The 26,238-nt window shown below is 41.8% G+C and overlaps 2 protein-coding genes across 4 annotated transcripts in view; one reads left to right on the plus strand and one right to left on the minus strand.

Moving 5' to 3' along the window:
- The window catches only part of OSBPL11 (oxysterol binding protein like 11), a 54,238-nt gene extending 31,098 nt beyond the window's left edge, over positions 1-23,140 (plus strand). For both annotated transcript variants that reach the window (XM_048485674.1, XM_048485675.1), the window contains exons 6-14: positions 1,390-1,569; positions 3,326-3,527; positions 7,071-7,216; positions 10,916-11,056; positions 12,067-12,565; positions 14,209-14,395; positions 18,487-18,669; positions 21,255-21,408; positions 22,321-23,140. In XM_048485674.1, coding sequence (XP_048341631.1) covers positions 1,390-1,569; positions 3,326-3,527; positions 7,071-7,216; positions 10,916-11,056; positions 12,067-12,565; positions 14,209-14,395; positions 18,487-18,669; positions 21,255-21,408; positions 22,321-22,398 — 1,770 coding nt within the window. In that variant the 3' untranslated portion in view covers positions 22,399-23,140. The remainder of the gene's footprint in view (positions 1-1,389; positions 1,570-3,325; positions 3,528-7,070; positions 7,217-10,915; positions 11,057-12,066; positions 12,566-14,208; positions 14,396-18,486; positions 18,670-21,254; positions 21,409-22,320) is intronic.
- The window catches only part of LOC125426866 (TGF-beta receptor type-2-like), a 53,376-nt gene continuing 47,508 nt past the window's right edge, over positions 20,371-26,238 (minus strand). For both annotated transcript variants that reach the window (XM_048485676.1, XM_048485677.1), the window contains exon 7: positions 20,371-25,180. In XM_048485676.1, the coding sequence (XP_048341633.1) occupies positions 24,965-25,180 (216 nt within the window). In that variant the 3' untranslated portion in view covers positions 20,371-24,964. The remainder of the gene's footprint in view (positions 25,181-26,238) is intronic.

Here is a 26,238-nt window from a genome sequence, read left to right on the forward strand (position 1 = left end):
AGCATTGGAAGAGCCAGCCAGTTTTCTCTACAGGGAATATAAATATAATAGAGAATAATGTACTTTCTTTCTACACTAAGGAAGAGGAACAGCTTTGACGGCTGTTAATCCTGTAGCCAGAAGAATGTTTTAACATTTGGGCAAGGCTTGACTAAATTAATAATTTAAGGACGTATTTCTGAATTCTTGGTTGCATCTTTTAATAGTGTATATATATGCATCCATGTGTGTAAGGGTGAAAGAGAAGGGAGGGGGCTGAAGAAATGTTCTGAGAGCCTGCATGGTGTAGTGGTTAAGAGCCGGTGGTCTCTAATCTGGAGAACCGGGTTTGATTCCCCACTCCTCCACATGAGCAGCAGAGTCTTATTTGGTGAACCAGATTGTTTCCACATGGGTGACCTTGAATCATAGAGTTGGAATAGACCCCAAATGCCATCAAGTCCAACCCCCTGCAATGTAAGAACACACAATCAAAGCACTCCTGACAGATGGCCAGCAAGCCTCTCTTTAAAAACCTCCAAAGGAAGCTTCACCACACTCTGAGGTAGTACATTGCACTGTTGAACAGCCCTTACTGTCAGGAAGTTTTTCCTGATGTTTAGGTGGAATCTCTTTTCCTTCACCGTGAAGCCATTGCTCCTGATCCTAGTCCAGTGGTGGCGAATCTATGGCACAGGTGCCAGAGGTGGCACTCAGAGCCTTCTCTGTGGGCACGCGTGCACAGAGTTCATCATGTGGGGAGGGGGGGCGGAAAATCGCCCCCCCCCCACACACACATCTAGGCTGGCCTGGGGTGATGGGCATGACGTGTAGGTAACCCTGTTAAGTGCTGTTAAACCCCACTGATTTTCATGGGAAGAACTAAAGCGCAATCCTTTACCTGGGAGTAAGCTCGGTTGCTGGCAATGGGGCTTGCTTCTAAACCCTCCTAGGGTCGTGATTCACCCATTCAAAGCGTTGCACAGTTGCTTCAAAGCAAAGCCACTGACTGCCACCAAGCTTACTCCCAAGTAATGCGTGCCTTGGAGCCTTAGTTTTTTCTAAACTAAAACCTCAGCATTCAGGTTAAATTGCCGTGTTGGCACTTTGCGATAAGTAAGTGGGTTTTCAGTTGCATTTTGGGCACTTGGTCTCAAAAGGTTCACCTTAACTGTCCTAGTCTTTGGAGCAACCAAAAACAAGCTTGCTCCCTCACCAACATAACCTTGGACTAGTCACAGTTCTTTGGAACTCTCTCAGCTCCAACCACCTCAAAAGGTATCTGTTGAGGGGAGAGGAAAGGAAAAGGAGTTTGTAAGCTGCCTTGAGTCTCCTTACAGGAGGGAAAGCGGGGGGGGGGGGTATAAATCCAAACTCTTCTTCGTCCTAATATGTTTGTTTGTTCACCAGAACAATCCTCCTCTGAAATCTCGCAGCTTCTCTCTTGCATCTCAAGGAAGTGGTTCCCCAGGAGTGCAGAGAAGGCCCAGCCAGAACGCAGCTTCCTTTTTTAATGTTGGTCATCACAAATTGCCAGGTGGAAAGAAAATTTCTATTCTGCAGCCAGATCACTTAGCTGAAGTCAGAGAGGTTAGTATAAATCAAAGCTTTTACCAACTTCATTTTATTTTGGAAGAATGGCTTACGTCAGAAGCACAGTCTCTGTATGCTGCTTAAAAATTGGTATCATCTTCACTAGTTATTTTGCCCCAATATCTACCCGCAGTGAGATCAACAGACTGACAAGCTCCCGCCTCCACTCTGATATAAAATCATTGATAACGCAGTATTTACTATTATTGTATTATCTCCTTGCTAAACTGGCCTTACTCTGCCACTGAGAATGGGATTCTCCCCCTACTGCCCTGACCTTTGAAATGTGAAAATTCCATAAGTGAATGATAGCAAATTCATGCTAATAGTATAGTACTTGTTTTAGCAGTCCAGTGTTCATAATCTGTTCCCATGCCTCAAGCTTGTGCAGATGGAATGGAATGGCCATGGATTCACATGGTCTTCATCTCTGCTGTGGACATGGTTTTCATTTTCAAGTACAACTATTTAAATTAGCAAGGAGAAAGAGTCTATTCAACTTTCACCTGTTAGTTTCTTAATGTTTGCCGTGGGTTAGAGTTATAGTCTCCATGACATTCAGATGCAGGGTACATTTCTTCCTTTTGTACTTCTCCCCGCTTCTTTGAGGCCGATTTTTTGTGCTCTTCTGATGTACGGAAGTCAGACAAACTGTATGTGCGGTCAGACAAAACTCTGCAGGCCAGCCCTGAGATGACCTGTATCTTTTTTACATCATGTAGTATTGGCTTACCCTAGGTAGGTGTCATTTTGCAGTGTCTTTTTTTAAATGAGTAATTCAGTAATTAGGGCAGAGTATAGGAGAACATTTACAATTGTTACTTCTGAGCTACAGAAAGTTAAAATGACATAAGGTAAGGCCACTTTAAGAGAACAGATAACTGTAATGTAAAACATTTTAAAGGGTGACAGACTTTTTACATACAGAAGTACTGTGTATTATACCATAATTTGAGTTGGCAAAGTTGTATCATTTGGGATCATAGAGTTGAAAGGGGCCATACAGGCCATCTAATCCAACCCTCTGCGGAATGCAGGATCTGCCTAAAACATCCATCTGCTGCTTGAATACCGCCAGTGTGGGGGAACTCACTACCTCCCTAGGCAGCTGATTCCACTGTTGGACTTCTCTTACTGTTAAAACTAATATCCAGCCAGTACTTTTAAGACCATTATTTTGAGTCCTATTCTCAGCTACCAACAGGCCCAGCTCCCTGCCCTTTTCTAGGGGACAACTTTTCAGCTACTCAAAGAGGGCAATCATGTTCCCCCTCAGCGTCTTCTTTTCCAGACTGCATGTTCCTGAGTTCCTTAGCCTTCCCTTGTAGGGCTTGGTCTAGCTCAATTGGCCATGCTGACAGGGACTGATGGGAATTGTAGTCTATGAACATCTGGAGAGCTGCAGGTTGCAGACCCCTTGTCTAGCTCCTGATCATTCGTGTGACTCTCTTCTGCACACCCTGCATTTGTCCACATCTTTTTTGAAGTGCGGCCTCCAGAACTGCCCACAGTAACAGCCTGATCAATGTGGTACACAGTGGGACTATGACATTTTGCAATTTGGATGTTATGCTTCTGTTGCTATATGCCAAGCCTGTAATTGCAACTTTTGGATAAATAACCAGGTTATTTCACAAGGTTACACACAGTGACTTAGGAAAACAAGGAGTTTTAGGTAAATGAGAATCAAACTGAGGACTGAAATAACCAACTTTCAGTCATGTGTGACATTGATGTTTTATTTGCTTGTTAGATGATGTCTCGAGCTGAAGGACAACAGAGAGACTTGATAAGAAGCATAGAATGCCTTCCTGCCTCTGGTCACATTTCCTCCTTAGACCAAGACCTGCTGATGCTCAAGGCGACTTCTTTGGCCACAATGAATTGCTTGAACGATTGCTTCCACATTCTCCAGATACAGCATGCATCACAGCAGAAGGGATCCCTAACTAGCGGTGGGTGTTAGATGGATCTAATGTTCTCCTTTAACAGAAGAGGGGGGGGGGGAATCATCATTGTGTTTAATTTTTATCGATGAATCTATATTCAGTCTACAAAAGAGAACAATGTGCCTGCGCATGGTATGTTGGAAGTGACAGTCACATCTTTCCATAGGGCAAAGAAGTGCAATTCTTTGGTTGTGTTTTAAAAGCTATTCTAAACTCTTCTTCTGCCCAAGCCTTTCTTCTGCTTCTGCCCAAGCCTTTCTTAAGCTTCCTACTGTGATAAAAGAGAATTCTTAGTGCATCTAAAGTCTATTAGCAGGGCCTGCCTTTTTTGATCATTGCGTTTGCCATTTTGTGTCAGCTTGGGTGGGTTGCAGTGATCAAAAAAGGCAGGTTCTGCTCATGTACTTTAGATGCACTAAGAATGCTCCTTTATCACAGTAACAAGCTTAATAGGGCACAGAAGAAAGGCTTGGACAGCAGCCGTGCTTAAAATAGCTTTTAAAACGCAATTGGAGAATCAGGACTTGGAGTGTGGGTCAGAACTGGGCAGGCACGAGGACCACAATGGAGCTTTCCACTGAAACGAAGATTCAGGAACTGGCTTGATTGATTCCACATTGAGGTTCTTTCTTTTGTTGCAATAGAGTGTAACTCTGATTTAACTTTCTTGGTTAGAGGCTACCTTCATGATGGAAATTTCATTAAGATGTTGTTGGTTTAGCCAGCAATCATTGCTGTTTAATTTTGGTTTTGGCATGGGCCTGTTTTCACAAGGAATACATCAGTGTATGTACTTGGCTGTTTACAAAATTCTTTGTTAAAACTGAATGGTAAACAACTAATGTACTAAGTCAAGAAAGCAAGATTCTCAGTCTTTTTGCTAGGTATGGTTGGCTTTCTTGTTTTGCAAGCTTTTCCCAATATGTACAGAGCTTAATCTCATAAATGTGTGTTGAGAATGATGCTGGGGTAACATGAGAAATTACCATGCAAATAAAAGAATTGTAATTAGACAAGGAAAAATAATATTAAGGTGCTAGTAATGAAATAATAACCATGCAACGAACCCACCCTGAGACTGTTGTACAGGGTGGGTAATAAATGTAAAATAGAATAGAATGATCCAAGAGAATTGTTGCCTGCTAAAATTAATGTAAAGTACCATAAAAGCTTTGTTTAACATTTGATTTATTTGGACTGCTGTGCTAACATGCACTGCCTGGAGGGCAAGTACCTCCCTCCTCAGAAATCAAGCCTCTCATTCATCCAGTGCTCACCTACCTGACTCATTCCTTGCCAGCCCCCAACCATTTGCTGGGCTTCTGACCTCCAGGGCCATCAGGTGACATTATCCTCCAGTGCCTTCTTCCCTCTCAGCTTTTGGGAGCCTGCTGTGCTTGAGAGCTCTCAGGCAGCTGGCCCATTTATGGCTCAATGGGAGAATTCACAGGGGGGCAATCAGAATTCTCCTGGGTAGAAGGTAGGGTAGAACAATAAGCTTGAGTGTGCAGTACATTTGATTGACTAGCATCCCCCATTTCCCAGGAGTGCCAGACAACAAAGATTGTACTGTACTTTTCAAAGGGAGCATGTTCTGCGTAGCTGTGACTTGCATTAGGTCTGATATGTTTCCGGAAAGTAGATTCTGTGTCTGGTAAGCATTTATATAAAAACACACTCATTGAGTGGCTGGTTTCTCCAAGGAAGATGAGACTAGACAGCACATTATGCTAGAATTTATGCTATCTGAAATATTACTGGGGTTTCTGGGTGCATGAGGGGACCAGAATAGGATACAGCCAAAAAACATTAATGGCTCTGTTGCATAATCTTGTTTCAATTCCCAGGAGCATGTAAGAATCTTAATGTGTAATTTTCTGATTCTGGCTTTGAGTTTGCATGGGTGAAGTTCGCTGAATCCTTCAACCCCATGGGTGACAGGTGCTTTGTAATGGAGGGGAAGAAGTGAATGGAGGGTTGACCCATTTGATTTCTGCCCCAAACTAGGTTTTGTTGATAAACAGCTGGGAAAAAATAACTGCTGTTGTCTTGAAAAGTGGTTCTTAGAAAATTTTTGTCTCATATTCATGAAAGCTGGTCTTTTACAGAGACAGTTTCACTTTATTTGTATTCACTGTGAGTACCTGAATTTGTCCCTCCTCTTAAGGAGTCCTTAGTATGTCCGGCTTTGCGTAAGTAAAAATAGTTAATAGTTAAAAAATAGTTGTTAATTTTTAAATAGTTAAAAATAGTTAAATATGGAAATATGGTGTTTGGCATACGCTGTTACAGGAGGTGGTGATGACTGCTAACCTGGATAGCTTTAAAAGGGGCTTGGACAGATTTATGGAGGAGAAGTCGATCTATGGCTACCAATCTTGATTCTCCTTGATCTCAGATTGCAAATGCCTTAGCAGACCAGGTGCTCGGGAGCATCAGCAGCAGCAGAAGGCCATTGCTTTCACATCCAGCATGTGAGCTCCCAAAGGCACCTGGTGGGCCACTGCAAGTAGCAGAGTACTGGACTAAATGGACTGTGGTCTGATCCAGCAGGCTCTTTCTTATGTTCTTAAGCCAACTTTTGGTTCTTAGTGAAGCAATAATCTTCATGCAATATATTAAAATAGCAAGTAATTTATATGCAGAATAGAAAAAAATCATATTTTCACTATGTTGAGGTTTTCTTGCACTTTAGCAATGGGAAAGAAAAGTCCCTGAAGAGGTGATACTTGAACTTCTTGGAGTTACTTGGATAGTCTAATAGCTAAGCTTCCAATCGCGTCTTGTAGGCAGAAGATGCCAAGTTATCTGTAATGTTTATGTTCCAGCCTGAGTGTTCCTTTATTCAAGCTTGCAAGTGTGTTTCTTTTAATAGGGCTTTATTGGAGTCCATGAACACTAGTCTTCCAGAATAGAATGGAATATTTTCATTATTGATGAGGAATTGTATCCATTCCGATAGATTAGCTGCGCATGTGGGGGAGGGGAGTAACTGGAGACTCCTGAGTCATTAAATGAATGCATTCCTCTCCTCCAAAAGCTGCTGCCTCTTATTTTCAAGCAGCCCTTTTCTTCAGCAGCGCACACCCTATTTTCAGCCATTCAACAACTCATACCTCCTTCGCCCACACCAGCAAAAGTTGTGTTCCCACATCCCTAATACGTTTTGAAGATGTGTCCCCCCTTCCACTGCTTAATGGTGTTGCTAGATGTAGATGCAGCAACCTGTCAGAGAGGATTACGTAACTATCTAGTCTGATTGGGTTCTTTATGTGGTTTCTGGTTACACCTTTCATAACATCAGCTCCTTCTCTGAGCCGTGTGGTGTGTGTCACCATTGCCCAATGACGGGCCTCATTCTAATGATCGGGCAAGGTGTTGTCCTTTGGCACCACCTTCTTTTTGTGGCTGTTGAGCAAGTTTAGTTGCTTTTCATCTTTTGGAGGAGGGGGGGAGAAGCTTCTTCATGACAGTCACCTTTTTAAAAAACAAACAAACTGAACTCTTTGAATATGAGCAAGTTTCAGCGCAAAAACTCTTTTGCTTCAGGGACGACAATCAGCTGGTTGGAACCAAAGATCTCCCTGCCAAACCACTTCAAAAATGGAGCGGATGAAAATTTCACAGCAGATCAAAACAAGCCATCGTCTGTCAGAGAGGAGCAGTCCATTTCAAGTTCCAGCGAGCTCAGCATGGTAAGGCTGTGTGAAAGCCCAGCTTCTGTGGCTATGTAAAGTTTTGCCTCTTTATTTGGATGGGGGCACCTCTGTTTAAGAAAATCATGGTTTCTGTGCTTATGTTGAACTAAAAAATAAATGACATAATATCAGTCAAGCTATTTTTTCTACCTTATAGTAACCATTCTGTTAATTGTAAAAGGAAACTTGGAAAAGTAATAAATAATAAAAGCAAGAAGTAAAATTAATTCATTGACTCATACAAACTGAATATGGCTGTTGGCACTGCTAAATAGGGACGTAGGTTAACAGTGAAACTTCCTGGTACATGCATCAAAATTTATCAAGTAAAAAGGAGAAGGAAACAGCATAAATATTTGTAGCTAGACTTTATCACCAAATCTAGGTAAAGGAATTGTTGTTTAAACATGGCAGCAGTTGAAAACACTAGTGGGACATAACTACCACTTTTTATTTAAAAAAAACCCTTATAATTCCAAAAATATTTTTAAAAGTTGAGAGAAGCACCAATTGTGAAAGTTTTGTAAACAGACAAGTGGGCTTAGGTTGTGGCAGTTTTTACTACATGGATGATGTGTAGGAGCAGCCCTCATTAATGAAATTGTAGCAGGGGAGCTTATATTCCATTATTCTCCTCTTTTTAGTTTCCAAGCTGACTTTGAATGATGCATGTTTCTCCCAATACTGCTTTTTAATTTGGAGCCCAAAAGTTGGGACTTCTTAGTAGGATAGATATTTTCCTTAAGAGTAAATTTGTTTCAGGAACACAACAGACTTCTGTGGAAGCTGCATATACTTCAACTCTTTCTCTTCAGGTCTTAACTTATTGTGCCCTTGAGGGCGAAAGGCAGAGTGAGAAGTGAGTGATATCTGCCAATTCAGTCTTCAGATGGCCGGGACAGACATTTATGATAACCATTTAGTTATCAAAGTTACCAGCTGAGCAAGAGCTGACTTGTCACGCAGCTGCTTGTTCCAAGGCATGTGCTACTTCAGATCACATGATTCAGACTGCCAGTTTTACATAATGGCTTGGATCCTGTGTTCAGGCTGCGCAACAATCGTGGATCTCCCTCTTCCTTTTTCCTCCAGCAGCCATTTCCATCTTCAGTGAATTTGATTCTTAGTACCCACAAGGAGTAATATGGTAGCTAATAACTGGGAGAGATCATCAGGAAGTTTGGGCTGCTGTGTCACTGATCTGTACACGACACCCAACACTACCTTCCTTTTCCACCAAATTCCCAGGAGGATGTTAATATTCTGAGCTAGTGCTTGCAGTCAGTAATGGACTGGATAAAGGTGAACAAAATGAAACTTAATCCTGACAAGGATTAATACAAAGACCAACCAGGGACTTCAAATCTCTCCTGTCTTGGATGGGGTTATACTTCCCTTGAAAAGCCAGGTTTGCAGCTTGGGAGCTCAACTCAACATAGCAGTCACCTTAGAAAACCAGGTGGCTGTGGTGGTCCAAAGTGCTTTTGCCCACTATTGACTGTTACATCAGCTGTGTTCATTCCTGGGCCTGTTAGATTTAGCCACAGTGAGTCATGCCTTAGTTGCCCTGTGACTGGACTGTTGTAATACTTGGAGCTACCCTTGCAGTGTGTTTAGAACTTGCAGCTTCTGTAGACTGCTGGTTGGGGCCAGTTATCAGGAGCACGTGACCCTGATATTACAACAATTACACTGGCTGCCGATTTGCTCCTGAGCCCAGTTTGAGGTGTTGGTTTTGTTCTTTAAATACCTACATGGCTTAGGACCCAGGTATCTGAAGGACAGTGTTCTCATATATGTTCCTGCCCTGGAATTAAGATCACAGGGAGAGGACCTCCTGACTGTCTCATCAATCAAAGAAGCTTGTTCGATAGGTACTTAGGAGGGGGCTTTTTCAGTGGAAGCCCCACGATTATGAAGCAGCCTCTCCAGGGAGGTGTACTTTGACCTTTAGGAGGCAGATGAAGATGGTTTTATTTGGACCATGTTTGATTAATGTCTGTCTGTCATTTGATGTACTTTAATAGTACCGTAAGCTGTCTTGAGCAACATAAGAGAGGTAGCTAATAAATATTTCAAATAATTGTAATATTTTATTTATTTATTTATTTATTAGACTTGATAGACCGCCCAAACCCCGGAGGGCTCTGTAGGTAAAAATAGCCCTGTAGGTAAAAAGGCTGCAGTCGGCAGGGGTGGGGGTGGGGAATTGCTCCATTCTTCCTCTTCCATCCATGGAGTGGCGCTGCTAAAAGAGGCAACAAGTTTTGTTTCTTTTGTCTTTCCTGTTGAAGCTGCCAATCCACAGCCCCGCACCCTCCCCCAATATAGATTCCAGGTCTCTAGGAAACAACTTTCTTTTGACACCTTTAGTTGGCACCTTCTGCTGACTGATCTCTATTTTTTCACCAGTAGGTCAATAAATGTCAACTTCTCCGCAGAGTAGATCTATAGTGAGTTCACCCACAATAGGGGAATATTTATTGTGCCAGTTAAACAGCAATGCCATATAACTCTAAGACAAGTGCATTCGTATCAGAGCTGTGCTAGTTTTCAGTATCTGTTTTATTCTTGGAACAAGATGCATGAAATCAATACATTGCCTGAGTAAGGTCTAGTGTGTCAGATGTAGGTATTGGATGCTTCTTAAGACCAGCAAAAGTACAGCAGGTGAATTTCTAAGTGCTGCTTCTGATACATTCACTGTTGGCTTGTCTGTAATGCCAAACCATTGTTTGGTGCTACTTGAATTAATCCTGTGCCCATCCGCTTCCCTCTCTTCAATGAAGATGACTTGTATTCCTGCTTTGAAAACAAAATTCAAACTGTAGTTTTATCAGTTTGCATGTATGGTTTGTGATAAATCAAAAGTCGCTAATTTACTTGTCATGAGTAACGCTGGGCAGACCAAGCAAAGGGCTATGTCTTTGGAAACCTGAGTTATCAAAAATAGCTCAGGGGCATCATAAAGGTGAGGTCCCATCAGCAGAGGACTGAAAAGGTATACTGGCATACCATCCTGAACTTTATTTTTTTTTCTGTGCTGCTTATTACTAGAAGGGAAGTCCTACAGAACTTCTTTACAAGTCCTACAGAACTTCTCTGTTCAGATTTCAATAGTTTAATTAAAATAAGATGCTCACACCAACCTTTGCTCATTAGATGCAGATCCCTGTTAACAGTAGTTAAGTATCCATGAACATAGTATCATGACAAGCTATAGTTTCTTTTTCCATCAAATTTTCAGCAGGAAGTAAATATATCTGTACATTCTGTATGTACAGTGGGTTGCTGACCTTTCAACTTTATCAGTTATTATCTTGGTGATGATTTTATTTTCAGTTGAAACTTGAGTTGATGAATGAGTTGATTATGTCTGATTATTATGTGGCTTGCTTTCTTTCACGTCCGCCAGCTGGCAATGAAGACAGAAGACCTGATCCACTTCCACTGATGAAAAGCGTTTATATCTTTAGGGCTTCAATTGTTTGTTTTAACCTTTTGCTACCTAAAGTATTTCGAAAACACTTTGAGTTAAAAAGTGTGATATAAAGTCTGTAACCAAACAAATAATAATTTCTTGGGCAATATTTATTTAGTTAGCAGCATTTACTTATTTTTGTTTGTTAACTAAGTTGGACAAGGGTAAAAGGTGTGTGATTTGAAGAGTCACTAACTTTTTGAAATTTACACTAGGAGCCAGAGGAAATAAACCCGGACGAAGAAGTGGAAGATACCTGTGATAATAAAGAGGATGACCTCGGCGCTGTGGAAGAGCAGCGTAGTGTTATTTTGCATCTCCTGTCTCAGCTCAAGCTGGGCATGGATTTAACAAGAGTGAGTGGTTCAAGCACCAACCTTTCTGAAATGAGTGGGCTTCCGTAATGGAGGTCAGCCAGGCATAGCTAGTTTTGTCAAGAGAGAATTCCATTTGGGTATTAGCCACCATGTCAAAAAAGTGCCAAAGGAATCCAGCTGGCACGTTATGCATAGACTGAACTGGGGTGTTGTGGGGTTTCCGGTCTGTATGGCCGTGTTCCAGTGCTGGAAACCCCACAGCACCCCAGTGATTCCAGCCGTGAAAGCCTTCAACAGTACATAGACTGAACTTTTTGCCAGCTTTGTGACTCCATTGCATAGCTTTTGCATTTAATTATGCCACTTCTCTTTTGTGTTTCCTTTGAGATAAATGCTGAGATGGAAGAAATGTGGCTAGATCAGTGACTGTTGATGCATTTGAGTGAAACCCAAAATATTTTTTTGTTCTGAAGTGGAGGTTAGCTCAGTGCATTAGGAACCATTTCTAATTTTGTTTTACTGTTTTATTCTTGACATGTGTGTACCCATGTGTTTTATTCTTGATATATGTGGACACCAAATATATATGTAGATATATTTCCTCTGACACTGTATTTTTGTACTGAGATAATATGTGACGAACTTTGAAACTTATAAGAACTATGTAAAATACTGAGTAGCATATGTTATTACCAGTAGTATCTTAATTATATGTAGTGGTATCTGTTTAGAGAAATCCCAGAGTTTTCAGTCACTGAAACTTTGACTAGCCCTTATGTTGCTGGAATTAGTGAATAACAGGCAGGATGTAGACTAAATTTTCCATCAGCAGAATGGAACTTTCCTGTCTCTTCACTGTATTAAATGCCCCTTCTGGGGAACAGGGTTATCCTTAGGAAAGATAAAAAGGGGTCTTTTTATCAGAAGGGAGACCTGGTGACAATTTCCAACTTAGTTTAGATGCACCCCTGTAGCTTTAGGGGAACCCCCCCCCCCCAAGTTTTATGAATGAATAATGTTCAAACTTGATATTTCTCTTTTAATTTCAGGTGGTTCTTCCTACTTTTATTTTAGAGAAACGCTCGTTGCTGGAGATGTATGCAGATTTCATGTCCCATCCAGACCTTTTCCTTGCAATTGCAAATGGCTCTAGCCCTGAGGAGAGGATGATTCGTTTTGTTGAGTATTACCTCACGTCCTTTCATGAAGGTCGGAAAGGGGCAATTGCGAAAAAACCCTACAATCCAATAATTGGGGAGACATTTCACTGCTCATGGAAAATGACCAAGAGCCAAGTACCATCGGACACAAATAGTAACTCTTCGTCTCATTCCCTGTCTGAACAAGTGACTGCCTCAGAAGAGTCACAGGGCCAAGCAGAGTCGGACTACTACACAGTCAGATTTGTAGCAGAACAAGTGTCCCATCATCCTCCAGTCTCAGGGTTTTATGCTGAATGTGCAGAGAGGAAAATGTGTGTTAATGCTCATGTCTGGACAAAAAGTAAATTCCTGGGAATGTCAATAGGAGTGACAATGATTGGTGAAGGTAAGGGGGAAAGGGTGCAGTTCAGCACTTCCCATTTTGGTGGTGTATGAACTGGATGTTTGTATCTTATATACAGCGAGTTCTGGAATCATCGTCTTTGTACAAACAATTCAGGTTTGATCAATCGTGTTCCAGCACATTTTTTAAAAGCTGACTTTAGAGCATCTAGTGTTTGTGATGAACTTCTCAGCTTCTCCCAAAAATACTTTAGGAAGCTCCTGTAATTCTACTGTTGTCCACTTCTAATCTAGGAAGACATTATACATGGGAGTAATGCTTGCAAAGGGTTGTGCTGACATGAGCAAGGGATATAATGTGAGGAGTCTTCCTTCCTTCCTTCCTTCCTTCCTTCCTTCCTTCCTTCCTTCCTTCCTTCCTCCCTTCCTTCCTTCCTTCCTTCCTTCCTTCCTTCCTTCCTTCCTTCCTTCCTTCCTTCCTTCCTTCCTTCCTTCCTTCCTTCCTTCCTTCCTTCCTTCCTTCCTGCCTTCCTGCCTTCCTGCCTTCCTGCCTTCCTTCCTTCCTTCCTTCCTTCCTTCCTTCCTTCCTGCCTTCCTTCCTTCCTTCCTTCCTTCCTTCCTTCCTTCCTTCCTTCCTGCCTTCCTGCCTTCCTGCCTTCCTGCCTTCCTGCCTTCCTGCCTTCCTGCCTTCCTGCCTTCCTGCCTGCCTTCCTTCCTGCTTGCCTGCCTGCCTTTCTGCCTTCCTTCCTGCCTCCCTCCCTCCCTCCCTCTTTCTCTCTTTCTCTCTTGTTTTCTTTCTTTCTACATTAAATGTTTTGGTTAATTTAGACACTAAGCACAGTATCTCAGATATACAAATGTCTATTTTGACTGCCTGTGTCTATATCAATATTCCTGCACGAGAGCTAAAATGTTTCGTACATAATACCAGGTAGTACATATCTGAGTTGGACTGCTAATATAGTTAATAAAGCACAGAAAGCATTTTGAAAAGCCAAAAATGTGCGGGGTGAGGGAGGGGCTTAGAAAATGCTATAAGTTAAAAAAAAACTGCACTGTTTTGTGTCTAAAGAAACCTGGTGGAGGTGAGCCTAATTTCATTCCTAAATTTAAAAAGAAAGTCACCTTTTTACATTTTTGGGGGGTTATTGTTACAAAAATGTTACCTTTATTTAAGAGACATCCCTGTCAGTCTGGAGAAGGGGGGATTGTTTAGACAATAACCTCTTAGTTGTTGGGAATGCACAACTGGGTGGTAATCTCTCACAGGTTTTAGTGGTTAGTGAATGTGAGTAATGTTGCTATAAGAAAGTTGATGCTTTGGTAATGAAGATGCAGTTTCCCGAACTGCAGGAATGAGACGAAGCAGGAGCCTTCCCAGCAAACATACACAGCTGCCGAACCACACCAGGATCTGAAGCAGAACATGCAGTTTTTGTAGTGTGTCTTCCTACGGTTTATTGAAATGTAAAAATTATTTAGTGGCTTTACACATGTGGTGGTCATTTGAATGTAGGCTCACAATACTAACAGACTATTCTTTGTCCTACCTTAATGATGATGAAAGAAAGGAGGAGAGTTAGTCATTCTTCCTGTAAGCTACCATCCTGTAATAAGTGTTATATGTTTTAAATTTTCCCTGTACCACTTTTATGGGTTTGATACCAATCTTTCTTTGTCCAACAGGTATTTTAAGTCTCTTGGAACACGGAGAGGAATATACATTTTCTCTGCCTTGTGCGTATGCTCGGTCAATTCTGACCGTACCTTGGGTAGAACTAGGAGGAAAAGTCAATGTTAATTGTGCAAAAACAGGATATTCTGCAAGTATTACTTTCCATACCAAACCGTTCTATGGTGGCAAGCTTCACCGGTAGGTGTTTCTTTTCCCCCCAGTCATCTCAATCACTGAAGCGTCCTTATTCAATTTAATGTGTTCGTCATTGTCATTTTTGAGATGGGCACTGGAATGGGGATACCGTTTTGTGTGTTTTGATTTTGCAGCTGACCTAAGCAAGTCAAAAATTGTAAATTTCATGACTCCTGTTTATTTACATTTTTGTTAGCTGCATTTCTTCCTGACAGAGCTCAAGGCGGCTTCCAATTTGAATAAAATACACAAAATAGATTGTGTAAAAAACCAAAATCAGACGTTTAAAATAACTTTTACTCTGCTTAGGAAGTGCTTTTCAGACCTAAAATCTTGGCGACAAGAAAAAAAAATCCCTAGTTTCCATTCAGAAGCAAATTCCAGTTAAAGGAGAAAAGGAAAACAAACAGGGAGGGGCTGTGGCTCAGTGGTGGAGCATCTGCTTGGCCTGCACAAGGTCCAGGGTCAGTTCTCAGTGTCTTCCATTTAAAGCAGTGGTTCTCAACCTGGGGGTCGCGACCCCTTTGGGGGGTTGAACAACCCTTTCCTAGAGGTCGCCTAAGACCATCAGAAAATGGTCTTTTTATATTTTATATATACCAATTTTATGGTTGGGGGTCACCACAACATGAGGAACTGTGTTAAAAGATCGTGGCATTTGGAAGGTTGAGGACCACTGATTTAAAGGATGGAGGAGGGGGAGTAGAAGAAGAGTTTGGACTTATACCACACCTTTCTCTCCCGTAAGGCGACTCAAGGTGGCTTACAAGCTCCTTTCCCTTCCCCTCCCCACAACAGACACCTTGTGAGGTAGGTGGGGCTGAGAGAGTTCCGAAGAACTGTGACTAGCCCAGGGGTCTGCAACCTGCGGCTCTCCAGATGTTCATGGACTACAAATCCCATCAGCCCCTGCCAGCATAGCTAATTGTAGTCAATGAATTGCTGGCAGGGGCTGATGGGAATTGTAGTTCATGAACATCTGGAGAGCCGCAGGTTGCAGACCCCTGGACTAGCCCAAGGTCACCCAGCAGGAATGTGGGAGTGTGGAAACGCATCTGGTTCACCAGATAAGCCTCCACCACTCAGATGGAGGGATGGGGAATCAAGCCCGGTTCTCCAGATTAGAATCCGCCTGCTCTTAACCACTACACCACGCTTTAGCTGATGCTCAAGACCTCTACAAAAGACCCTGGAGAGCTGCTGCCAGTCTGAGTAGACAGTATTGACTGTGATGGATTAGTGGTCTGATTGGGTGTAAGGCAGCTTCGTGTACCCGCTGGGCAACTTCCCCCTTGGGATCCAACCGTGCTGTAATGTAGATGTTCATAACTGAAGTTTGAACATTTTAGATCTAAAACCATCTTGACCTTGTTGCTAAACTTTGCAGAAGATTGGTTTGCACTGGGAGTCTTAGCAGAGGCTCAGTGGCATGGAAGCTCTAGATCAGGGGTCTTCAAACTATGGCCCTCCAGATGTTCATGGACTACAATTCCCATCAGCCCCTGCCAGCATGGCCAAGTGGTAGGGCTCATGGGAATTGTAGTCTATGAACATCTCAAGGGCCATAGTTTGAAGATCCCTGCTCTAGATATTTGCTGCAGTACCACAGGAACCCGGTTGTATTTCTTTGGACCCAGGTCTTTGGACAGACTTTTCATCTAGCCTTAGGAATAAAAGAAATGTTTTCATGGGGACCCTGCTGCTGGCTGAAATTGCTGTGACAAACAGTTACTATACACGAAGGTTTCACAGCTAGATTTAACTGGCTGTTTTCTGGGCTGTGCGGCCTAGGAGCAAAAACTACCAGACCTTTCTTTTCGGTGGGCCTCAGTTTCAGAATGTCTCAATTTACTTGAAGTTTTATCGTTCCATGTTTGAAATGCCATTAAAGGTGACTTGACTTGACTTGACTTGACTTGACTTGACCTACCAGACCATGGCTGCATGGCCTGGAAAACCCATAACAACTACAGATTTTTCAGGGACCCTCCCTGTTAAACGTTAGCCATGTAAAGAGCACAGTTGCTTCTGTTGTCTGTAACTGAAATGCCAGAGCAGAAATGATAGTCTGGCTTAGTTCTGTATGATTCTTCTTTGTTTAGAATTAAAATGCTGAAAGTAAATGTATGATTTAGGAGAATTACAGGCCAAGTATTACTGAGGTCACAATGCACAGTAATGTGGGTCTTTCTAACCTGTAGTGGGGGGGGCTGCAGTGCTGATGTACAGTCCATATTTTTATCACGTTGTGAGATAGTATCCAATCTAAGCTATTCTTCTCTTGGAACTTGAAACAAAAGTGCTGAATCTTTTTGTCAGAGGGCAGTTGAGCTACTTTTGCTGGTTGTATTTGAATATCAGTTGCTGAACTATGCGGTTAAATGTGCAAGTCTGTTATGACATAGGCTTTCCAAATAAAAATCCTTACTATTTACATTTTTGTAACTTAAAACGGTTACACTGAATAAAGAGAGGTTGCACTGAATAAAGAGAGGCCAAAAGATTCTTACTGCTTAGCATTAACAATTACTTTTGAAACCGTTTTTTAAAACTGCTCAGTAAAAATCATTAATAAAAAAAAATTAAATGGACTTGCAAATAAGCCTGTAAAGGTTGGGGTCTCAAATCCTGCTGTGCTCACCTGAACATTTCCGCCTGGATCCTCTTACCTCTTCTCTCACCTAACATAGCCCTTTCCAATGTCTTGTCGAAGGCTTTCACAGCCGGAATTGACTGGCTGTTGTGGGGTTTGGTAGTTTTTGCTTCTGACATTTCACCCGCATCTATAACCGGCATCTTCAGAGGCATGTCACAGTGAAATGTGTTTCTGTACCACGGACAGAAACACATCTTAATGTGACATGCCTCTGAAGATGCCAATGATAGATGCGAGCAAAATGTTAGAAGCAAAAACTACCCGATCTTGGCCACCCAGTCCAGCCAATAGCCCTTTCCCTTTCTGACTGTTCCACTGTGGTCCTGCCTTTATGTTGCCTAGATTAAGAACTTGAGAACTACCCAACTGGACCAGACCAGCGGTCCATCTAATACAGCATCCTTCTCACACAGTGGCCAACCCTGGAGGGCCAAACAAACAGACAGTAGAGGCTAAGGCCCTTCCCTGCTGCCTCCCAGTACTAGTATTTGTGGTTTTATTGTGGTTTTATTTTATTTATTTAATATAGAAGTTCCCTTTAGTACCCATAGCTAGTAGCCACTGTTTGGTCCAATCCCCTTTTTAAAGCCACCTATGCTAGTGGCCATCACCACATGCTCTGGCAGTGAATCTGACACTCTAATCCCTGGTTGCTTCCTATTGTCCTTTCTGATAGTCAGTGCATCCCATTGAGTGCCCCCAAGTTCAAGTATTTTGGGAGAGGGATGAAATTTCTTTCCATCCACTTTCTTTCCACCCCATTCATAATTTTATAAACCTTCCACCATGTTCCCCTTCAGCCATTTTTTAAAAACTGAAAACTCCCAGTCTCTTCTTTCCTCGTAGGAAAGGTGCTCCACCCTCTTAGTCAATTGGTTACTTTTCTTCTGTACTCTTTCCAGCTGTCCAATGTCCAGTTTGAGATACCGCAACCAAAACTGCTCACAGTAACCTTCACCCAGTCCGTTAGCAGTTTAAGGCAGCACATTCAGCGATTTATCTCACTTGCAGAAGGTTAAAATGAAAACTAGAACTGGGTCTTTTCTGCATATTGGTAATATTTCACGCTTCTTGCTGATAGTGTAACGTCAAGTAAAGGAATGGAGAAGGAACTTTGTATCACCGAGTCACAGGATTGTTTGCTTCATGGTAGCAGCAATCATCTTGTAATGTCTGCTTAGCCAGATGGCTTGCCGTGGCAGTGGTACTTTGCCAGTGCCCAATAACCCAGTCATGACATATTATTTACAAGCCTAGATTTCATTTCCCTGCCCCAGAATTGAATATGTGAATGATGTAGTGGGGGGGGGGGCTTGGGGGGGTGTATATTCTTGTCTTTTAAAGCTAGAATTATGTCGTGTGAACTGACACAAACTGAGAGCACAAAGTGGATTAACATATGTTTGCTCAGATTTTACTTCTAACATCTGTTTTCCAGGGTTACTGGTGAGGTGAAGCATAATGCTTCCAACACTGTGGTCTGTAGAGTTCAAGGAGAGTGGAATAGTGTCCTTGAGTTTACTTACAGCAATGGCGACACAAAATACATGGATTTGACAAAATTGTCTGTGACAAGAAAACGAGTACGGCCCCTTGAGAAACAAGGACCATTTGAGTCTCGGTAGGAATAGACATTCATGTTGTTTTTTAAAAATATTTAACCTATATATAAAGTACTCTACAATTCAGTTTTACTGATTTCTGTCAGTGGCCTGATCACTGCATGATGGTGAATTGTAACAAAATTGATTGAACCATTCAGACTGTTGATGGGGGAAGCATGTTTTGAATATACTGCATGTGAAACTGTACTGTATTTTAAAATAACACATTGAGGTCAGGGTTAAGGACCATTCTACCCCCTCATTTCCACTTCATTTTATTGATATATAGGCCAGTCCATAATGTAGTTTCGCAAGTAGAAATGGGACTTAGCGTACTTTCCTTAAGAAGAGCTGCTGATATGTAGGATCACAAGTAGTTATTGTGATGTTAAAAAGAACCTTTGATTGCTGTAGTAGATCTTTTGTACACATGCTTAGAAGTAGAAGATAACTGTTTGCCTAACAAGAGTGTAGTAGCTGTGGCATAGACAGCCAGGAATTTTGGCAGGTTGAAGACAGCAGGCTAGGGACTTCCATGTAGGAATACACATGTTCTGGGCAGCGTCATGGTCTGTTCCCCTTTCTCCAATGACCTTCCCATGGTTACAGTTTAAAAGTGTGCCAACTTTTAAGCATAGTCAGTGATGATTAACATTCCCTTTGCCACCAAGGTTTAAAATTGGTTTACAAACCTTAGTTTAGGGGTGTCAAACTCACGGCCCTCCAGATGTTCATGAACTACAATTCCCATCAGTCCCTCCCAACATGAGCATTGGCTATACTGGCAAGGGCTGATGGGAATTGTAGTTTATTAACATCTGGAGGGCTGCAAGTTTGACGCCTGTGGTTTAGAGGGAATCCAGTTAGATTAGTTGTGGTTAAGGTCTGTGCAGACCTTATGTTGGAGTGTTACATCTACAACAAACCATAGAGGGTAATTAAATTTTCAAATGAGTTGGATGAATATGAGCAGGGTACTGCACACACGCTTCCCAACCGCATATATGCCTTTAAAATGTTTTCTTCACTCATAAATTTCTCTCTTTTCTTTACCCACTCCTCCATCTCAAATAATATTTTTTTGGGGTCCCCTTCACTAGCAGAAGTGAAAATAATGGCTACAACTGGGAATAGGCTACTAAGTCAGCATGTTTCTCTGAAGCTTGTTTGTCTCATGGTTGGCTGATGCAGATTTGCTTTTCCTGGTTCATTCCTGTTTGGGAGCTCTCTGCTGTAATTAATCCCTTGTCCTAAATTTACATTGGGTATAGGACTTCTTTCCTATTGATTTCACCACTCCAATATGGACAGTTTGAATGAACTCTTTGAAGGTTCTGGTTTATGGAAGTGGTTCTTCATAAGGGCACTGTAATTTAGATTAATTCCTTGATCATCATGCTGAAATTACTTAACTTGGTGTTGAACGCAGACATCAGAATAGTGACAAACTTGCCTTCTGTCTTCTGAAGAGAAGGTTTGAAAACTTCAGGGCTATAGAGTCATTTTTGCAAGTGAAAGAGTAGTGCCTAATAATATTTTCAGTACCGGAAAGTGATCAAGAACCATTTTTAGTACCCAGGAAAGGAGCAGGATGAACGTTCTGTGCATTGGTCTTTCTCTTCTCCTTGAATAATGGAAATAGAACATATTATGCAAAATAAATATGTTAAAACTTACTTGATTTATATCAGGCAACAGAATCTGGACGTTAGTACAGGTTATGTTCTATGATCTTGGTGCAAAATTTTATTCCACGTTGTTTGCACACCTGTATTTCTCAGGTTTGTTCATGTTACCTGAATAATTATTTTTATGGCAATGTTCTCTCATTCACTGAAGTCTGCAGTTCGCCTTCCCGTTGTTGATTGTAATATTCCAGTACATCTGTTAGGGCAGTAGTTTTCAAACATTCTATATCAGGGACCAGCCTTTAACCTGCAGGTGGGAACCTGGAATTCACTGGTGTATAAGCACATGAGCAGATGTTATGTGACATCAGAGTAATATGACAGGAAGATGGGGAAACCAGAGTTGTACCACCCCCAATCTCAAGGCTAGGATTATGGGTAGTAAACCCAGAGAGCTGGGTACAGGAAATTTAAATTGAAAACCCCAGAATGTCTCAAAGTGAGGGGTAAACTAATTGTCAGAGGAATCCTCTCCATCACTGGTTGACTTTGCATTGCTGCTCTTCTGCCTCTCTCAATGCGCATGCCAAGAGAGGCAGGACTTGTGACATTCTTGCTCCTTGTGTGCATACACTGGTGTCAGATCCTTCCAAAAAGCAGCAAAGAAAAAAATGGCTGCTCTGTAGGGTGACCCAACAGGAGAGGATTTGCATCCCACCTGGCACAGTTGCACAGATACCTGTACATTTCAGAATTGTGTTGAGACAACATGCATGTTTAAACGAGTGGAAGTTGTGCCCTGTTAGACAGGTGGGAATAGGATTCTTGGACCTAACACTTCAAGGTTTTTTTCAGTTTCCCTTTTTGCTTACCAGATAGGACAGCAGTCATGAATTAACCTCACTTGTAAACTAATCGCAAGTGTTGCAATGCCAAGAGAGCTTGAAAATCAGTTGTGCTTTTTTAATTCACAGAAAACTCTGGCAACATGTGACTGAGTCCCTGAGGGAAGGGGACATCGATAAGGCAACGGAACATAAAAAGGCATTGGAGGAACGGCAGAGGAGTGAAGAGAGACACCGAGCTGAGACAGGCACACCGTGGCATACCAAGCATTTTCACAAAGAGGTAAGTAACTAAACACAAGCGTAAAGTTTTGAATGCGAGCCTTGTCCCTGAAGTTTTTATGACTTCAGAAGTTTGTTTTCTGTTTCTGCTGTCTGTGGATAGAAAGAAATGGTCTCCTGCTGAAACAGTTTTTCAATTATGTATTTAGGAATAACACCTCTTTTGTTCCCTAAATGGCCAGAATATTTCACAAGGGCCTTCAGATTAGCATCCCTCTAGAATTGCTTGAATCAGTAGATTTGGCACCAAGACTAGATTTCATTTATGGTGGAATCAAGTAGATCCTCTACTTGAAGTATCTGTGAGAAGAGTCACTAGGGGGCAATGAGGAGAAGTCAGAAGCTTGGTGGACAGTTACTTGGCTCAGCTGCATGGCAAGAGGAAGTGGCTGTGCTTCTCACATCTTGATGTAGTCTGTAGCACATCTTGAAAACAGTCTATGGCTACCAATCTTGATCCTCCTTGATCTCAGATTGCAAATGCCTTAGCAGACCAGGTGCTCAGGAGCAGCAGCAGCAGCAGCAGAAGGCCATTGCTTTCACCTCCTGCATGTGAGCTCCCAAAGGCACCTGGTGGGCCACTGCGAGTAGCAGAATGCTGGACTAGATGGACTCTGGTCTGATCCAGCAGGCTAGTTCTTATGTTCTTCCCAGTAGGACAAAGTGTAAGCCTGGGAGGTACAGCAAAAGTTCAGAATGCCTTGGCCCAAGTCAGATTAGATAATAAGTTTGTTCTTTTTCAAAAGCTCTGGTGTTCCAGTGTATACTGGCTAAAGACTGAATTAACAGTTGAACAAATACTATTTTCAGCCTCAGAATTGAATTTTTCAAGGCAATTAGCTACCATCAATCAATGTATTGCAGAAAACAATCCTTTAAGTATATATAACCTCATTCTCTATTTGAATTTCAGGGAGAGGGCTGGATTTATTATAACCCTCTTTCGAAAAGTGCGCTTGCTGAACAAAATCCACCAGTGGACACAAATTAGAAGGCATGTCTTCAAAGTGATTCTTCTCTCTTGTCTAATCCCTACAACTTCCAAAATGCTGTATTTCTCTAAGAGTCCTTTGGGATTCTTATGCAATTGCACAAAATTAAATAAGCATAAAAGGAATAAAACTGCTAGGGCACTTTAAAGCTGCAGAAAATCAAAAGGTAGAAAGAGAGAGAGAAAGAACTTTGCCAGGTATGTGCTTCTTTTTCAACAGAACTTTTTATATGGCTTTGAAGATTTTATTGTATCTATTGTGTTCTTTCTAAGCACACCCTCCTGCAAAGCTGCCTAAGATCTTTAAAAAAAAGACCTCCTCCTTTAAGCAGCAGCATTCAGAGCTGCTACGCTGTCTTGTCCAAGTTAATTTTCCTGTGGAGAGATACCTGAACAGTTTTCACAGGCTATGTTTCAGTCTCTGCCCATTTCTGAACTTCAGTACCCAGATAAAGAGAAGCCAGATTTTGCTGCTCTGAATTACCCACACTGAAAAACTTGAAGAGGAGACTTTTCAGAAGTTAAACTTGGAATCAGTGTTATGAACCATCTGGATCAGGACTTGACACTTTAAAAAAATATCAGTGAAAATGTATGTGTGTCTGTGGGAAAATGAGTGATTCATCTCAACTGCCTTTTAAAAACTTTTCCTCAGTAGATTAGAATTGTAACTGTGGGGTTTTCTCTACGTTTCAGAGTTGACTCAAGCCAAGAAGAACGGTGGGGGGGAGGGAAGATTCTTTTTTAAAAAAATCCACTCCAGTTTGTTGCTTTCCTCAGAAGACTGCTCTTAGTGGCTTCGTGTTGTAAATACCACAAAGATATTCCATCTCATAAAGATTAAGACCTAGACCTAAATAATGCAAACTTTTTAAAAAGTTGTATTAATTTCCTTGAACTCTCTTTTCTCCTGACCCCTTCCCCTTGGGTTTCTCTGAAACAGAGAGTCAGTGTTAGACAGCCCTGGCAAGTGATTTAAAGTGTCTTGTCTGTATGTTCAAAGTCAGGCATCAGTGTGCGCCCAGTGATTCGACTATCACTTTTGATTTTTTTTCTATACCCAAAAAGGCTTGTGTTTTTTGCCATGGGACTGCATACATAACCAATTGCAATCTGATATCAGGAAACAATGTTCAGGTAAAAAAAGTCCCTTGTTTTTTATGAGGCAGGTATTTTATCGAAGTCTAAGAATTGCTGGCAATTAAGAATAGTACTGATTTATGGCTTTCATTATTGTTACTACAAGCTACCTTAATTTTTCTAAGAGTGGTGCCTTACTATGTTTCTTCTGATATAGTCTTCCAATCAGTGTATATACCATTATCTGTCCCCTTCTGGTCCTTGTCATCAACGGGGCCTCTCCTTATGAAAAATTATGAACTGTGTGTGTGTGCTGGTCAAGTGTTTTTTAAAATTTTCTTCCATATTAAGGGGAAATAATTTCAGAACACATCAAAGGATGGTTACATAACCATTTTCGTTTCCCACAAAGTTTGAAAATCATACAGAAAAAAAAACTTGAGGGTTTTATGCACACCTGTGGAGATTTCCTTGTACATTTTTTTTTGCTGTGAAATGCACTGAAATTTGAATGCAGCTAGTTTACGATACCCTGTGTGAGCAAGGGGGGGGGGGGAGGGGAAATAAAGTTACCAAAATCAACTTTCTTGTTTTGTCTCTTTTCATAGTAATGAGTTAAATGATGCCAGACTTCAAAAAGAATCCATGTTTGATATTCTATCAAGCATGTTTATCTTACGGAAGTTCATAATAAGCTGCACTTAAAAGCTGCACTCTGCCTGTGAGCTTACATGGCCCGTGTGCATTTTCTTCTGCATGCCATGTTCTAGGAGCAGCCCTTTGCACTATAAAATCTGTTCCATAGAGATCATCAGTGAGTGACTTTATAGATAGACGTGATGAACCTCTGGATTCCTGGCAAGAAGTGAATGTATATTTCTTGAATTCCATATGCTTAGTGTCTGCTTGAAAAGCTGGTTGATTTTTCAGGCAAGAGTCACTCAAGGGGCAAAAGGCTATCAGTGTAAGCTAGGGCTGAAAAGAAGAAATTATTCTGCCTAATGGAAAAGCAAAGTGCCAAAATGCTTCAGCCGTTAGAGGGCAGAGCCAGTCTGAGCTGATCGTGGTTTCTTGAGAACTCTGAACTGTGTGACAAAATTGTTGGGAAAAACTATAAGTCTATAAATAGGAAAGTTGAGCTCTTACCTGGTTTGCTCATAGCTGCCGTGGCCTGCTTTTGCTCAAGGCTCTTTCTGTCTCTTACCCTCCCCACCAAAGAAGAATGATCATTAAAGGAAAAATAACTTTTAAAAATGCCTAATTGTTAATCCCTTTTAAAAGAAAGAGAATGTGTATTTTACATTTAAAATTATAAAATGATCTACATGCTTTTGTCATGCATAAAAAAACAATTACATCGGCTCTGCCTAGGGAATAAGAGGCCTTGAGTTCTATTTTACTCATTGAGAAGACTACGTGGGGGTGTGTGTGTATAATTTTGAAGAGTGAGATGCCTTGGGTGCTTCTGTTCTGTTCCTTCCTTCTGTCATTGGATGTTCCTGTCACTGTTTTGATGCCCCTCTCTCGGGCAGCCCAGTTTGCTTGCCTCACTGTCCGCGTTGTTGTTGTTGTTGTTGAGGATGTCATCACAGTCCATCTGCGCCATCAGCTTGAAACGTTCTGCCACGCAGTGGGCGGTGAGTCTGGCTTCGGGGTCATGATCCCAGCATTCTATGATGGTGTCACTCAAGAAATGCATTCCCTGAAATGAGCATGAGAGGTTAGCAACCTGAAGCTAGCCAGTGGTGGCGAACCTATGGCACTCCAGATGTTCCTGGACTACAATTCCCATCAGCCCCTGCCAGGATAGCCAATTGGCCATGCTGGCAGAGTCTGATGGGAATTGTAGTCTAGGAACATCTGGAGTGCCATAGGCTCGCCACCACGGAGCCAGGCCAAGAGGTAGAAAAAAGAAATGTCAAAATGGGGAAATGTGGATGATCTGCTTGTTATAAGCTTAGCCATTTGACTGTTATTGTCCAGATATATGCTGATTAACCTTCAATATATTCAAAATAGATTTTCCCCCTTATCGTGAGGTTTCCTTCTGAGTTGTTAAAGTGCACTATGAACTACAACCTATTTCCTTGAAATATTTATACCTCACCGTTCCTACCAAGAAACAGATGACCAAGGGGCTTTCAGTATACGCAGAAGCATTAAAATATGAAAACAACAAATTTTAAATTAAAACTACCACAACCATAAATTAAAGCCGGCTTCTCTGGAAGGAGGGGTAAGTCAAGGAGTACTTTTAAGCTTGTTACACATCTGCAAAGTGGCTGCTACTGTCCTCAACAGAAGTCAGTCAAACCAATGGTCCCAATGCTCTTTGGCAGCATTTTATGAAAATCGGGAGGGGGGGAGATGAAGTGCTAAGCTCTTCTGGCAACCCATTCCAGGGCACAGAGCAATAGCTGAAAAGGTTCATAACTGGGCAGTAGATAGGCAGCAGTGGCGTAGTGGTTAAGAGCAGGTGTACGCTAATCTGGAGGAACAGGGTTTGATTCCCCTCTCTGACCCCTGAGCTGTGGAGGCTTATCTGGGGAATTCAGATTAGCCTGTACACTGCAATACATGCCAGCTAGGTGACCTTGGGCTAGTCACAGCTCTACGGAGCTCTCTCAGCCCCACCTACCTCACAGGGTGTTTGTTGTGAAGGGGGAAGGGAAAGGAATTTGTAAGTCCCTTTGAGTCTCCCACAGGAGAGAAAGGGGGATATAAATCCAATTTTTCTTCTTCTTCCAAAAACATACCCAT

This window comes from Sphaerodactylus townsendi, linkage group LG02 (genome assembly GCF_021028975.2).
Source record: "Sphaerodactylus townsendi isolate TG3544 linkage group LG02, MPM_Stown_v2.3, whole genome shotgun sequence".
Taxonomy (NCBI): Eukaryota; Metazoa; Chordata; class Lepidosauria; order Squamata; family Sphaerodactylidae; genus Sphaerodactylus; species Sphaerodactylus townsendi.